Below are 17,893 nucleotides of genomic sequence, written 5' to 3' on the forward strand. Positions count from 1 at the left end.
AAAGTTCAAAACCATCGTACAATATGCATTAGATGAGTATGTGCCAACAAGACTGTAAGAGATGGAAAAGAGCCACCGTGGTACAACAACCAAGCTAGAAAACTGCTGCGGAAGCAAAGGGAACTTCACAGCAAACATAACCATAGCCAAAGCCTTGCAGACAAACAAAAACTATGCGAAGCAAAATGTACTGTGAGGAGGGCTATGTGAGAGGCGTTCAATGAATTCGAAAGTAAAGTTCTATGTACTGACTTGGCAGAAAATCCTAAGAAATTTTGGTCTTATGTCAAAGCGCTAGGTGGATCAAAACAAAATGTCCAGACACACTGTGACCAAATTGGTACTGAAACAGAGGATGACAGACTAAAGGCCGAAATACTAAATGTCTTTTTCCACAGCTGTTTCACAGAGGAACACTGCACTGTAGTTCCTTGTCTAGATTGTCGCACAGATGACAAAATGGTAGATATTGAAATAGACGACAGAGGGATAGAGAAACAATTAAAATTCCTCAAAAGAGGAAAGGCCGCTGGACCTGACGGGACACAAGTTCGATTTTACACAGAGTACACGAAGGAACTTGCACCCCTTCTTGCAGCGGTGTACCATAGGTCTCTACAAGAGCGTAGCGTTCCAAAGTATTGGAAAAGGGCAAATGTCATCCCCATTTTCAAGAAAGGACACCAAACAGATGTGCAGAACTATAGACCTATATCTCTAACGTTGATCAGTTGTAGAATTTTCGAACAGATATTATGTTCGAGTATAATGACTTTTCTGGAGACTAGAAATCTACTCTGTAGGAATCAGCATGGGTTTTGAAAAAGACGATCATGTGAAACGCAGCTCACACTATTCGTCCACGAGACTCAAGGACCATAGACATGGGTTCCCAGGTAGATGCCGTGTTTCTTGACTTTCACAAGGCATTCGATACAGTACCCCTCAGTCGTTTAATGAACAAAGTAAGAGCATATGGACTATCAGACCAATAGTGTGATTGGATTGAGGAGTTCCTAGATAACAGAACGCAGCATGTCATTCTCAATGGAGAGAAGACTTCTGAAGTAAGAGTGGTTTCAGGTGTGCCGCAGGGGAGTGCTATTCACAATATACATAAATGACCTCTACGATAACATCGGAAGTTCATTGAGGCTTTTTGCGGATGATGCTGTAGTATATCGAGCGGTTGTAACAATGGAAAATTGTACTGAAATGCAGGAGGATCTGCAACGAATTGACACATGGTGCAGGGAATGGCAATTGAATCTCAATGTAGACAAGTGTAATGTGCTGTGAATACACAGAAAGAAAGATCCTTTATCATTTAGCTACAATATAGCAGGTCAGCAACTGGAAGCAGTTAACTCCATAAATTATCTGGGAGTACGCATTATAGTCTGTCTGTAAACTGAAGAGCGAGCAGCGCCTTTGGTGGGGGAAGTGGCCTTTCCCGGAAGAACGCTGCCACTGGCCTACAGGGCCACCCAAAATCAGTTGCCCTGTTACCCGTCTAGCGGTGTAGTTCAGCGTGCAGTGATATACTGATATACGTCGTTTCTGTTTGTGGAATCTTTGTTGCCAGCGTCAGTCAGTTGACTTTGTGTACTCACTGATATACTTCAGTATCCCGAAGTGATGGATAATCGCCCTGCATTGCAAGAAAATGTGCGGAATACGAAGAAGAGGAGGTATTTGCGGAGTAACGAGCGTTCGATCGTCTCTAACGTCATTACAGCGTGTGTTAAGGAGGCAACACAAAAAGAACTGTTGGTTAACATTAACAGCCCCAATCAAAGGGCTGCAGTTTATGCAAACGTCAGCCTTGCCACTATAGGACGCATAAGGAAGGAACGTGAAAACAAGCCGCATGGTTTACTGGAATCGCCGCGAAGGAAAACTGATAATTTAGGGAGGAAACCCATCGTCATAGACAGTTTCACAAAATCAGTCATTCGACAAACGATGGAGGACTTTTACATAAACCAAAAAATAGTGCCGACATTACGGAAATTGCTTAATGCCGTGAAACAAAAAATACATTTTCCTTGGCAGAAAGATGTTTTACACAAGACATTGCTTGAAATGGGATTTACCTGGAAAAGATCTGTAAGTAAACGAAAGATTCTCGTAGAAAGAACGGATATAATTGACTGGCGATGTAAGTATCTGATCCAAGTGAGGAAATTAAGGGAGCTAGGCAGAAAATTCTTTTATATTGATGAAACTTGGGTGGACAATAACATTACTTACAGAAAATGTTGGCAGGGCCCTGGCGTTGAGGGCATTATGGACAATGTTAGCGGAAGCAATAGGATTATAGTGGTGAATATTGGATCAAAAGATGGGTTCTTACCCAACGCACAGTTGGTTTATAAAGCGGGTTGTGCAACAGGAGACTACCATGGGCAAATGAACTACGAAAATTTTTCTAATTGGATATCGAATAAAGTGATTCCGAATCTGCCACCGAACTGTGTTATTGTTATGGACAACGCTTCATATCACAACAAGGAACACAACAAAGCTCCAACTAGGTCCTCGAATAAAAGCGAAATGATTGAATGGTTATTAAAAAATAAGGTGGAACCTGAGTTGACAATGAGAAAAACAAAATTATTTGATTTAATTAAACAACATAAGCCGGAAGACAAAGTATTTGAAATTAATAAAATACTTGAAGCCCATGGACACACTGTGCTGCGACTTCCACCATACAACTGTGACTTATATCCAATTGAAATGGCGTGGGCCAAGCTCAAGAATTTCGTCAGAGGAAGAAATATTCTTGGAGATATTTGCATGACGAAGTTGCTGCAGTTGGTGAAAGAAGGTATGCAGACATTTTCTGAGCTTCCATGTTTTATTCCAAACTAAATTTTGCCGTAACCGAAAGAGAGCGTATACAAAAACTTGTCCCAATTGTTACAGGTTTTGAAACGATAAGTCAAGATGACTGGAGTGCATACTGCCTCCATGTGGAGAAACTTGAAAGAGAATATTGGGTTAAGGATGGGGTTATGGAAAACATAATAGACGCTATAGTTATTAATTTAGAAAGTGATGACGACGAGGACGACGACGACGACGACAGTAATGATAGTGACAATGTTGATGATGACCTCTAAAATACGATGTATGTAAACAGGCAATGAATATTTTTTTGAAAAATATGTTGTGTGTTCTTTCAAGCCTGACTCTGCTCATACACTATGAAATTTCTTTTGGTAGAAATGTAGTACATGGTAGTAAAAGATTTTCCAAGATAAATACAGTCAAATGTTGTCCAAAGCAATAAATACCATTATCACTTGTTGTACAAAACCAGGAATAACTTGAGAGCTTCATGGTAAAATCAATTAACGTTTCGCTAGCAGAACGTGATTCAATCACGTAATACATTTAATGCCTAGAGAACAGCAGCATTTGAATATACTCTGTCACTAAAACTCTATCTCGGTTACTATTCACATGATTCTAAGGAATATTGCTTAAAACATGTGTGCAATAGCTAATCTAAACACTACTGAAATTTCTTTCGAGACACGTATACCGATTCTGGACTTCTATGTAAAAAGCTTGACATACAAGGTGCGTTCACATATTAATTTTTATTTTTTGGTAAGAACTTTACTTGTTAATCTACAACAATGTTATCCTATTCAAAATATTCCCCAGTACATGCTATACACTTATGCCAGTGCTTTTTCCAATTCTCAAAACACTTTAGGAATTATTTCCTCGGGATAGTTCATAGGCCTTTTGACTGCATTTTTAATCTCACCCATTCTTGTAAAACTGCTGTCCTTTAAGGCCTGCTTTGAAATGTTTATACCACTTGTGTGTTCTGGGTTTACTCATAAGAGACTCACCAAAAGCAATATTTAACATTCCTAAAAATTTGATACACTTTATTCCATTCTTATAACAAAATTTAGTACAGATTCTCTAATCTATTTTTATACAAAACAAATAATAGTTGATGCTACCAAAACACATATAACTTTTTTGACAACTGAGAGCCGGCCGCGGTGGTCTAGCGGTTCTGGCGCTGCAGTTCGGAACCGCGGGACTGCTACGGTCGCAGGTTCGAATCCTGCCTCGGGCATGGGTGTGTGTGATGTCCTTAGGTTAGTTAGGTTTAAGTGGTTCTAAGTTCTAGGGGACTTATGACCTAAGATGTTGAGTCCCATAGTGCTCAGAGCCATTTGAACCATTTGACAACTGAGAACTGGGTAAATACCCAATATGCAAAACATTGCACAGATACTTTTCAGACATGTTTACGAAGAGAGTGGCAAAAAAAGCAGTGCAAACCGAACTAATACAAAACACGGAATTATAAATTTCTGCTTACTTTTTAAACACTCTTCGTGTTGCAAGAATTGTTAAGTTCCAATGCAGACCCTTTAAAGAAAACTTCTACATTTTAGTAAGAACAAGCCTTAAATTCTACAGGTTGATTGCACTATATCTGGTTCGTCTTACGAATAGAGGAACATACATTCACATGAAGAGGCATTCGGTTCTATGTTTGTAGTAGAATACTGACTTCCGTTCTTATGTTAATATTATTTACTCTATAATGTTTTGTTTCAAAGAAGCTATCGTCTTTTGTTTTCCTTATACTCTTAATGCATTTGTCTAAAAATAAACACAGCCGGGACGTATCTGTACGCGGCGTCACCACAGATATGAAGCGCGCACCGCCGCAGGGCCGGTACTACGTTGTGAAACAGCCTGTAGAAGCGCCCTGTGACGTAGCAGGGTAGGCAGAGTGGGGACTCGCTTGCTCGCTCTTCAGTTTACAGACAGACTATAGGAGTGATTTAAAATGGAATGATCATATAAAGTTGATCGTCGGTAAAGCAGATGCCAGACAGATTCATTGGAAGAGTCCTAAGGAAATGCAATCCGAAAACAAAGGAAGTAGGTTACAGTACACTTGTTTGCCCACTGCTCGAATATTGCTCACCAGTGTGGGATCCGTACCAAATAGGATGGATAGAAGAGAGAGAGAATATCCGACAAAGAGCAGTGTGCTTCATTACAGGATCATTTAGTAATTGCAAAAGCGTTACGAAGATGACAGATAAACTCCAGTGGAAGACTCTGGAGGAGAGATGCTCGGTAGGTCGGTACAGGCTTTTGTTGAAGTTTCGAGAACATACCTTCACCGACGAGTCAATCAGTATATTGCTCCCTCCTACATATATCTAGCGAAGAGACCATGAGGATAAAATCAGGGAGATTAGAGCCCACACAGAGGCATACCAACAATCTTTCTTTCCACGAACAATATGAGACTGGAATAGAAGGGAGAACCGATACAGGTACTCAAAGTACCCTCCACCACACAATGTCAGGTGGCTTGCGGAGTATGGATGTGGATGTAGATGTAGAGTCATGTGTTGTCTCTCCTGAAATCATCTTTATTTCAGTATCACAATCTAAGACTTTCAAATCATAATCTGCTTTGGCAAAAATTGAGAAATAGTTAATTCTGCTCTAGTCACAGAAATTAACAAGAAATTGGTTGAGAACAATACTTTCACCCTCAAGGAAGATAAAGGGAACACTTTGGTTGTTATCAACCGAGACACATACATTAGTTAAGTACACAACTTCTTTTCTGCAAACGGTATCGTAAAGTTAAATAATGATCCACGTAACAAATTTAAAGCCTTAATCAGAAAAGCAGTAAAGAAGTGTGACTTTATTTTTTCTGAAAAAGATGTAAAACACATCTTGGTTATTAACCCACGCATGCCTACCCTACATACTCAATCTAAGATCAATGGAAATGGCATGTTGATTCATCCCACTGTTAATTATATAAAACAGCCCTACCTAAAATTCAGAAAAAAATTATATCACTACTTAAGGAATACTATGTTTTCGAAGTAAAGTATACCGCTGAAAGATCACTTGAACTATCAGCCAAAATTAAAAACCATCTCATTCCACTAATGATAAATTCGTATCCTTTGATTAGCTAATGATAAATTTGTATCCTTTGATTAAGTAAATTTATCTACTAAGATCCCCATTCAAGACACTACTGAAAGCATTGAACAGAATCTTCTTGAACTAAAGAAGATCAGTGTACAAGAAATTAATGATATCCGTAGCTCATTACAGCTGATACTCTCCTGTAACTATTTCGAGTTCAATGACGAAATTTTTTCACAATAAGGGGGCATTACCATGGGTAGTTTTATAGCAAATACACTTGCTGTCTCTTTTTCTAACTGTCACGAAAGTCAATCCTTTAAGAAATTCCCCACCACAGCTAATAAAATTGAATATTATAAACACAGGTGTATGACACATTAGTGTTATTTAGAGAATCACTCAGTTACACTGACATAATGCTAGCACAATTCAGAAGTATGCACATTGACATTCATTTCACCATGGAGTTAGAAAAGCAACAAGCTATTAACTTTTTAGATCTGACTGTAAGGAATGACAATGGCATTCATAGTTTTGGCATCTATCATAAGCCCACTTGCTCAGATGATCTCATCCACAATAATTCCTGCCACCCAAGCACCCATAAGAACGCATTTTTCGATTCTATGATTCACAAGTTAATCAGTCTGCCCCTAGAACAAAACGAAATTATCAAAGAACTAGCAATCCTTAGATATACAGCACTGAATAACAGTTTCCCTAGACAAATCATTGATAGAGTGTTTGCTGCAAAATTACTGAACCACAATACTACTGATGAGAACATATTGCAGAAGGAGGAAGAAGCTAAAACTAAATATTTATCCCTACCATACAGCAGATCTATTTCTGAAAGAATAGGTTTCATAACACCAAAGTAAGAATAAGTTTCCATACTGACAACACATTAGGCCTGACCATCATAGTATACAACACTTACACACAATCTCGTGTTTATAAGATCAACTGTGGAAAACGCAATAACTTTTATACAGAACAAACTCTAGAAGTTCTAACATTTGTTTTAGAGAACATAGTAACAGCAGTGATAATTTTTAATCATTTTTTACGAACCATATTTGGGCAACTAATCCTAAGTCAGATTACAATGAAAACTCTAGAAATTCCCCACAGAATAAGAAAAGGAAGACAGCTTTATTATGTAGAAGACATCAAATTTTAAAGGGCATTTTGAGACCAGTCAGAATACGTTTTGAATGAACAGTCTGGCCTTAGAAATATAAAATTTCTGGACTGCTTCAAGAACTTCTTAAAATGTAGAGTTTTTTAATATAACTGACTTTATCCATGTTAATTCTGGCAAATATTCTAGACCATGCTATGCTTATTACTAATTAGCATCTTTCCTATATTTATGTATTACTTGCACCTGTTTTACATATCTGGACCACTATTTTCATCTATATCTGAGATTTTACACCCTCTTCTGTACTAGTATTCCTAGGCATTGTTTTATTTCAACTTTGTGGTCACTTCACCTTTTTACCTACTTTTAATCTATATTCTCTCAGTCTCATTTGCAGATTCCGTTTTTATTTAATACGTATTTCTGTCATTTTTCTTTTATCTGAGCACACATTTCACAAACCAAATGATATCAATCCCATATACTAGCATCTTTGCACTCCATAGCTCATACTCTTTGTATGTTTACACCTTTGCCGATTTCATGATCTATTTACCATGCTTGCTACATGAAATTTAAACTGAAGTGTTTATACCATAATTTCACCAGCTTCCTAACATGTATGGTATATGGATGAGCAGACAAATACACACCACTGCATGCAACTGTTCTTACACAGTATGGCAAAGGTTTATATTATTGAGTGGTTTCCAGCAATCCACAGAAGTAGCTTTGAAACTATCACTTTCAATGGTTGTCAGTTTCATAATTATGTGCAATATATTTGATGACCCATTTTCTCAGAAAGCTTGAAAATAACCAAGAGTCAAAACTGCAATCACAATAAAGAATGGTGTAATTATTTCATTTTCAGAAAATTTATAAAGTCTGTGGACCCTATTATCGTCAAACTTCCAAGTATTTTTGTGTTACATTCATTACTCTATAAAGCAAGCAAAGTTGCACTCAACTCAAAGGTTGGTTTGAACATTGCAGTATTTTACTAGGCACGGTGGTGTGCCCTTAACGATCTTAAGGAACGCACTTTAGATGATTAATTTTCGAATCCAAGTGGTCCTTCTCAGAAATGGTTTTTGGTCTGTGTACCACTGTATATACACCTGCTCTCTTCCTAACTGGATGATGAAAACTCTGGGCACTAAGACATTCAGTGTGCATCAGCTTGCGGTACACTTAGTGGCCGAGACATCCATCTGACTTCTGCTCTACCAGAACATCTAAAAATGGCAGCCTTTCCCTCTTTCTCTGTCTCAATGGTGAACTGGATGTTTGGGTGCATGCTGCTCATAGGCTCCTGAAAGTGCTCAAAAACTTCTACACTGTGTGGCCAGACCACAAAAGTGTCATATTGATGACACTGTGGACAAAGGGGAGCCAAAATGTAATGCACATTCCTCAAAATGCTGGAAACAACGGAAAATCAATAAAAAAATATAATAAATTACCTGAACCACACTATTACTGACGTCACTACCCAGTACCTAAGAAAGATTTCTTTGCTTCAGGATTTCCACTAATCATATTAACTATGGTTACCCAAAAGTTTCTCTAAATCTTAAATCAGAATGTAGGAAAAAACCTCATCTGATAATTACGGTACTTCAGATAATAAGCTGAAAAAATTGCTTCTTTTTTATTTTCATCACAGCACCTAAATGCTATCCTTTTCAAGGAGACTTCAGCTCATAAGATTTCCATAGTACCTGTGCACAACAGCTAGCTTATGGTATCTACGGGTGGCCACATTCATCTTTTACTTATGAACACCACATCAAAGAAGTAACATTCCTTGTTAATTTTTATTTGATAAAAATAGTTAACTAGCAAGTTGTGTCTGTAGCTAAGATTTGGCATTTTCATTTTATGTTAATTTAAGAGCGGAAAAAAGAAAATTGTAACACTTTGACACAGCATATCATGTCACCACATTGCCAGAAAAAAGCAAATATGACTGTTTTAAAAGAAAGAGCACTGATGAGTTATGAATTTAGTATGATCTACAGCAAGCTCAATAACAAAAGAATTCTTAGCAAACAAATTACGACTGCTGTTACCGAGTTCTGTTCTCTGATAACATAGTAATTAAATAAAATTATTACTAACTAAAAATTCATCCCGAATGAAGTACTTGGCCCGAATAACTTCTGGATCTTCCCCTGGTTCTGCCATTGCATCCGTAGGGGTAGGGTACTGTGCGAAGTCAGCGAAGTATTCTTCCAGCTTAGACTTCCCGGCTTTGATTTTCTCTGCCAGTAGGTCCTGCTTATTCAGGAACAGGATCACAGATATTGTCCGTAACCACCTGCATCAACGAAAGCATAATTACTTTGTGAATTCCAAAATATGTCATTTTATGAAGCAGTTCCATATGTCAAATATGTCACAATGAGTTATATCTTGTTCCTTACATAGTTAGTGGTTTAAGACATACACTGGAACCACACTTGTATTTGTTCAATCTAAGATTTTACATGTGTACAAGCTAGAACAGTTATTTAATGCTCTTATGAACAGATTTAAATATTTCAGGAAAAATCATAATATGACCAAAAGCACAAACAACTGTCTATGTCTTATGAAGCAGTGTCATTCTGATAAGTGGCAACCATAACTTACTTTTTTAAAAAAATAATTCTAACCTTTTGCCTAGCATTTCATGCACTGAACACTTGTAACAAGAAAAATGTGCTAGACACCCTATCTTTTATGACTTGTGTTCTTGCAACTCTGGTATTTGAAATTGTCAGATTGACAAACCTTAGATTTGGTGTCAATTCCTCCATTGCTTTTGAATGTCGCAGAAGCACATGCAACAGTCTACAAGACTAGATTCCTTGTGGAAGAAAAACATTACACATGATTTGAGCATGTTTGTGAGGTGAGATTTCTTTTCCTTTGCAGGAAGTGTCAAGTCTTAATGGTATAATTCTTTGTCAAAGAGTGATTTTCAGGTGTACCTCGCACTCCAGCAAAGGCATTTAATTTGTCATAAATAATTACAATATAACTTTTAAGAAGGTCACACACAGAAATCAATTATCTCTTTCCCCAAACTGAAACCTTATTCCAAATACTCTCATCATAACCAATATTTGCTCTCAATTTTAGAACTAAAATTTCTTCTGCAGAAAGCCAATGGTAAGTAGAGTCACCAAAATAAAGTAACAAGACTTCCATAAAATACTTGATATGCCTACATCTTAACCTTATATTTGGCATCTTACAGGAATGCAGAAAAATCTGTGTCCAACATACTGAGGATGATTGTTGTTGTATTTGTTGTCATCATTATTAGTACTATGGGAACTGCAGACAAGAATTTGCATATTAACAACCAATTACAATGGTTATTTTTACAGCCTATGTGTAATAAGAATATGGCTGGATGTATACAATTGTCAGTGGTAGTAGAGCTCTCATTACTGCAGGTAGACAATTTCTGAATCAAAGCAGGCTCTTTGGCATCTAAGAGGCAGGAGCTCGAAGCCTGCTTGGGCACATGCATTTGTTTGTGTCTTCTGTGCTCCCTCATTCCCAAAGATACATGATAAAATTCTGAAGAGTAAATGTACATTTGGTGTGTGGGGTTTTTTTCCCCAAAGAAGCTAACATGTTGCACCACATGCAGTGTTAGTCACTCAATTGAATTGCCAATAACCAATGCCACATTAGATTGGTTCATTGTTAATTAATTTTTCCCTTTATTACATTAAATTCATACCTTTAATCCAAACTATACAACTTTTTATTTCATTTCATTTTTTATGTGGGTAAGATTTGAAAGTGCATCTATCCTTGCAGGAGAATAAACAGAATTTGCAAAATTTTTCCATCTCTGTTAATGTTAAAGATGCTTGTTTAGTCTGATTCATCACTGCAGCATATTAGTGCTAGGTTAGCTAAGACTAAGTAATTCTGAAGTAAACTTTTGAGGCAAACCGCTAGACCGATTTAATCCAAACTTGGTACACGTATCACTTACTGTCTGGAAAGAATCGTCTTGCAGATAAGAACCACCTGTCTATCAAAAGGGTAACAGTGGAGGTGAAAAAGAAGTGTACTCCATGACACGCAAATACCCAGACTTTATTAACCCAGTATTTGAGGATGAGAGCATGTAGTTACTTGCAACAAACTTTACAGGTAAGTTCAAAGTATTACGAAACTTTTCCTTCCTCACACACTTTCGTAATGATGAAATGAAAAAAAGTTTATTGCTAACAACATTTTCGCGTCAGGCACAACATTTTGATTTATTACTTCTTTATTACACACTTTGTAGATGTGTTCATATAAGCCACTGAATGTACCTGTATAAGTACACCACTGTATGACACATAATTCAGGATATATGATGGCATAAAACACTGAATTGCATGAAAAACTACTGCAGCAGCATGCATGATGTTTAAATTTATTATTGCTGGACCCCTGAACCCGTTATGATCAAATTTGGTGAGGAAATAGCTTCAAACCTGAGGAAGAACATAGGCCACTTTAGTAAGTGCTTAAAGATACTTATTAATTTGGAGAATAATACATTAATTAGGGAGAAATATTTACTCTTTGAAAAAGCTATTTACTTTTTAGCTCTTGAAATGTATTATATTTCTGAAAATGCAGATGGACAGGGGAGGGGGGGGGGGGGGGGGGGGTAGGCTATTAGGCTATGGGTATTCAGCTAGTATAAATAAACTCAGTGTTAATGTTTAGCTTGGTGTTTCACATTATGTCGTCCACTTTTTACCTTCAAGTCTTGCATTTCATTAAAATGATCCGACTACCTTATGACAAAGTAATATAAAAAAATAACAACACACTATATCAACAAAGACTTAGACTATGCTAAAAATGAGAAGAAGTGTAAGTAAGGATGAAAGAGAGTTGAGGAAGGCTTGTTAAAGTGAAATAAATGCTGCAAAGCACAGTTAGCATGGAGCTACATAAATCATAGAACTAACGTAGCAAGTAATGATACATGGAGGCTATGGCAATGAAAGATTTGGATTGGATATAGCACCACAAGCATGTTGGTATTTCTGCACGAAAGTCAGATTATGATAACATCTGGAGCATCTATTCAGTATTTAGACAGAACATGTTGGTTAAAATTATTTAGAAAGACATTATACATTCAAAGGGGACAGGATGAATGAGACTTATCAGTGATGGAAGCCTGCCACAGCATGTTTATGATGATTATTCATAGCAACAGATAAGAAACCTTAAAAGCAGGTCTGCAAGAAAGATGTAGCAAAAGTTCACTTGTGTCCTCGAAGTCTTTTGTGGCAGCATGATCTTTATCTTCTTGGTTTTCAAGCCCTGTCAGTTCCAATAAAATCCTCGAGCTTTTGATGGCTAGCTCCACCATCAACATCAGCAGTAAAACTACTTACTGCCAGGACTGGCACTATTTCCCGTTTATATACCTATGATTATGGCTGCTGGCAACAATTAGAGAGGACTGAAACAATGTGTGTGTGTGTGTGTGTGTGTGTGTGTGGAAGGAGAGTTAGATAACCCATAGTAGCTCGGCCCACCATGGGACCAAGTGATGTCAGGTAATGCGGGTGCTGGCGCCACATTTGAAACTGCTGCTTCTGCCTCCCTACAAGCATTAAGCAACCGCCGTTGCTTCCTTTCAACATCCAAAGCCCGTCCCCACACCCTATTTAGTGTGTAGCCCTAGTCTCTGTTGAAATGATTGCTGTTCAGTCTAATCTTGGCGACCTCTTTTGTAACTGAGTCTCAATATGTTGACTCATGAGCCAAGACTCCCGTGTTCTCAAACTGTATTTTGTGTCCATTTTCGAGCTAATGCTTAGCTATAGCTTACTTGTGGAGCTCCCTTTGCTTAATATATCTTGTGTGCTTGGTGCAACGCTCTGCAACTGTACGAATTGTCTTGCCTACATAGATGCTGCCGCACTCGCAAGGGACACCATACACACTGGACACCCAAAGAGTTACATTGTCTTTAACAGGGCGCAACATATCTCATATCTTGGGGACGGGCGGGAACACTGGTCTCAATCCATGTCTCTGCAGTTGATGTCCTAACTTGCTGCTCATTGACCTCCCGTGTGGCAGGAAAGCTGCTGGCTTTGCTTCTTCTGCCGATTCACAAGGCGTCCTTCTCCACTGACACCTGAAAGCATTTGCAATTTCTCTTTTGCTGTAGCCACTCTCTCTGAACATGTGCCTCAAGTGCTGCAATTCAGACTGTAAGGGGGGGGGGGGGGGGGCTGTGGGACTAGCTTTTAAAGTCAGATTTCTAGAATATTCAGATTTCCAAGCAGCCAGTTGGGTAATTTTATCATGGAATCAAGACTGTGTAAGGACATAGAATTATTTTATAATTTAAAATGGACAGATAGAATGCCTGTACCCTTGATGATTTAAATAACTGGGTAATCGTTCGCAGTGACACACAGGATTTGTTAGAATGAATTAGTTATGTATTTAAAACTATTCCACACTTGGTTTGCAGATTCTTCATTGTTCAAGGTACTCCAGAGATGATGGGCGGTGAAATGATACTGCCATCCAACATGCTTACATCATCAAGTGTATTTATCTCAGAGTCTGCTATGCCATGTTTCGAACCATGGAATTCTTCCAGTGGAATGTTTCATAAGAGCTTCTTCGAGATGATTTGAGAGACAGAAGACGCAAGAGCTGTTAATCAGACTTTGAACAGTAAGCACAATTGCAAAAGGCTACGTTACATGTGGCTACCAGATTAATAAAATAGTTGCTTCTGAGAAACGTATTTCTCCATACTTATTCCAATAGTAATTGATTAGAACAAGGAAACTTTTGACTCCAGAGCAAGGTTCCAACTGACAACTTTCAATCCCACAATCAACCAAGTGAACAGGAACCCTTGCAAGTGCTGATTGTGAGTTTAACGGTCAGCAAATTGTTGGGAAAAAAAAGTACTCTTAGACAATGATTTAGCAGCAGTCGTGAAAGTGCCAGTTGCATTATGAAAGAATAATACCAGTGAATTTATTAAAATATATAGACACTCTTCAACTGAAGAACATGACAGAAGCAAGAAGTTATGGTGAAGTACTGGTGTTACTGCAGAGGAGTATTAACAACTGTCAAACAAAAAGGTCCATACATTTGATGCATGTAAGAACTGAAATTGTGGTATAAGGGACAGAAAAATTATACTCAAGTGATGAAATTGATTTTTTAATGAAAATATAACAAATTCACCATTAGCAACAGTATTCAACAAGATGTTGCTAGACAAATGAATATGAACTCTTACACCTTGACATCGAATCATTCTGAGCATTTACTGTGAGTTACTAAATGAGGAAGGTTAACACAGTGTTTGTTATCAGTGTTTGTGAAATTTTATTGTCATTTGCAATATTTGTGCACCAAATGAAATCAGTTGCATCAGTCTAAAAACTATTATACAGTAATGACAAGTACACTGGTTCAACACAAATATATGGGTTGGTAGCATTCATCATCACAGATCGGATAGGATCAGCACTTCACGATATTGAGCAGTCCTTTGTACAAGACATGCATCCGAGCCTACCAGCACCTACAGCTTTCTACTAATAATTGTGTCTTGTGGGCCATAAGCATTTGTAGTCTCTTTAGTGCACTTCCTATATGAATTTATATTGTGTCGTTTCACACTTAGTAACTGAAAGGACGACTTTCAAGCAAGACATAGCATTATTTTTATATCATCACTAGACTTTTTTTGTTTTTGAGAATTAGTAATATGCCATTTATTACAAATTTATCCACAGCAAATATGGCTTTTATTAATGACAAAGTTAATGTCAAAAGTTTTTCAAAATTTTGCTAAAATGATTTTAGCAGTTATCAGAGAGGATAAATAACAAATTTCTTGTCTTAGAAGAACAATTAAATGATAGCTTTTTGCAAACTGATACCAGATTGCACATGTAGATATAAGAGTCAATCATATAGAGAGAAAATTTGCTAAATTGCAAGAGACAATATCCAACTTCAAATTGTAAATAAATGTTTCGATGCTAGTTTCAAACGCTTAAGAGAAATAGATTAGAAATTAGAAATTGTGGAAAATAGACTAAAAAGCAAGTAAGATTGTATCCATTCCATTATGTCAAAACAAAATGGTTTAATAAACCACACACACATTTTAGAGAAAGTGTTACTGTAGATGGAAACAAGCTTACATATTGTTAGAGATAAAGATATAGATACTATTTCTATGAGGGTTGATAACCTGGAACAAAGGATTAATGCCCTAATAATATGATATACAATACCTTCCATTCTAATTGAAAGCCAACATTAAAGACTGTTTTAAATAATTCTCAGAATATGACATGTCAAGTGATATCTCCTAGGTCAAACAGTGCTAGTGATTCCATTACGCACAATATGCACAGTGCATGTAGACATAATTAGCATGGTACATTCCCTATCGATTATTCTTCTGTAGTAGAAAGAAAAGAATGTGAAATAAAGATAAACTTAACCATTACGTAAGTGATGATTTTACATCAATGTAGAGTCGAAGTCTAAGTTTCCACTGTTTATACCATCCCATATACTGTTTTTAAAAGCAATTTGGGGTATGTTACCAACTATGTGGAAAGGCCACAATAAAATCAGCTTCCAGGCACATCATCTTACAGGAAACATTGCACAATAGTGTGCATATTAAAATCAGAAGAATTTCATACCTATGAGGAATTTGCATTAGAATTTAAAGCTAAATACTGGCGTGAAGGAACACAGAAGAAATTGAGATTGGAAGTATTAGGGTCTACACCATGTAGCAACACTAATCTGGAAGGATACAGAGACGTAGAAAATCAATGAAGTAAAGCAAAATACTTGGGCGACCCGATTTATGAGGTGCATTTGTTGGAAATTATTTTAAGTCAGTTACCATAGGGGATGTGTGATAAGTTGTTGGGGAAATATTGGGGTAAAGTAAATAATCTTTTGCACTATTTAGAACAAACAGAGGCTATGAAAAGTCATTCCGATAGATGACATTCCAAAAACACCACAATGAATAATGATGTGGTCAGCAGTATCAATAACAACATGAACACTCATACAGGAAATACAATGCGTAACACTTATAATCATCACACAACAGGTAAGATAAAAAATAAGAAATTAAAAAAATTTTAAAAAATGGAGAAATAATCATAATCCCAATAACAGAGACCACTCCCACTGAACTGTTGATACTCAGAATATTAATGAAAGGGAAATTGAAAACTTTAAAGCTTCCAGGGTGCAACTTGGTCCCCAGAAGCAAACAATAACACATTGCAACATTTGAGTTCCGTTTTATTAAGAAAAAATAATTGCGCTGCTATAGGAGATGAACTACTGGAGGAAAAAGAACAGTATATGGAGGAATACATCCAGCCTAAACCACAATGATCCGTAGCGAATGTATCTGTGTCTATTATTTTAGATTCAGAAAGTAAATTATGTATAGTTTACCAGAACTACTTAAAACAGAATGATATGATGTGTGCATTTCCCAGTTTACCTGTATCTGGTATGAAACACATGGGTATTACATGATTGGTAGGTAAACCAAACCAATCAGAATTACTAGTAACAGTTAATCTAATCAAATATACAGGGTGTATGTCCTAAGAATCATCAGTCACATTTTCTATGGTGTTTTGGCATTTCCTTTGGTGTCCTGCAATTCCATTTTTGCCATGTGTAGCTGGAACCAAAAACAAATAATGTTCATCATTCTTTCATGTGATGCCCAGTGTCAGTTTGTTTCCAATTACAAACAAAATTATTTTTAAATCTGAATTTTATCTGACCATTCGACGGAGTGGTCACAGAACGTCTAGTGTTATGTCAACATGTATTAACAAGAACAGTGAAACATTAAGAATAACCAGTACTCCAACAGCGACATCACCATCCTGTCTTGCACTGACTGCTACCGTCATGCAACAGTGCTGCTCTGTTGCTGCTGGAGTACTAAGCTATTCTTCGTGTTTTACTGTCTCTGTTAACATATATATCAATAAAATAAACATCACACTACACTGATTTGGGAAAACCCTGCCAAATGGGCAAGCAAAATTCCGATTTAAAATAATTTTGTTTCTAATGGGTTAACAAATCGATTCCTTCCATTGAAACTGGGCATCACATGAGAGGTGTAGTGAGCAGCAACTTTTTGGACTGATCCCAGCTACACATTGTAAAAACAAAATGGCAAATATTTGCTAAAGCACCAGAGGAAATCTGCCTGATAAACCACAGGAGACACACTTGGTACATTTCACTATCCCATGTAGATGGTCGTGGCTCTGAATGTATGTGTAATATTAGGTACTGATGGGCTGTTAGACCAACAATACTGAACCATCAGAGTAGTTACTGTAGCCCTTTAGTTACAGTTAAAAATCAGACATGCAAGTACGATTGGTCCTTGACACAAAAACTGTGGGCAGAATAACTAAACCCAAATGAGACAGACCCATTGTCATTTGCAGAATTACCATCTAGTATGTGAATCAAATACACACACACTATGGACTTAATGGCAGGTTATTTCAAATACTGCAGTTTCCCCACCAGTTGTCCCAGTCTAATATAAGGGAGATGCACAAACTTATCGATCAGTTATTTGAAAATGGGGTAAAAGGCTTTATGTCTTGCCCTACACATCTCCTACGATTCTTGTGCGCAAGCATGATGCAAGGGATTTGCATGGTGGTGGACTATCATTTATTGAATTTGTAAGTC

The 17,893-nt window shown here is 37.2% G+C and overlaps 1 protein-coding gene across 1 annotated transcript in view; it reads right to left on the reverse strand.

Annotated features, from left to right (window-relative positions):
• Window positions 1-17,893, reverse strand: part of LOC126416747 (guanine nucleotide-binding protein G(s) subunit alpha) — a 373,751-nt gene that overhangs the window by 24,473 nt on the left and 331,385 nt on the right. Inside the window, exon 9 of the mRNA XM_050084587.1 lies at window positions 9,227-9,425. Coding sequence (XP_049940544.1) covers window positions 9,227-9,425 — 199 coding nt within the window. The remainder of the gene's footprint in view (window positions 1-9,226; window positions 9,426-17,893) is intronic.

This window comes from Schistocerca serialis, chromosome 8, assembly GCF_023864345.2.
Source record: "Schistocerca serialis cubense isolate TAMUIC-IGC-003099 chromosome 8, iqSchSeri2.2, whole genome shotgun sequence".
In the NCBI taxonomy this organism is placed as follows: domain Eukaryota; kingdom Metazoa; phylum Arthropoda; class Insecta; order Orthoptera; family Acrididae; genus Schistocerca; species Schistocerca serialis.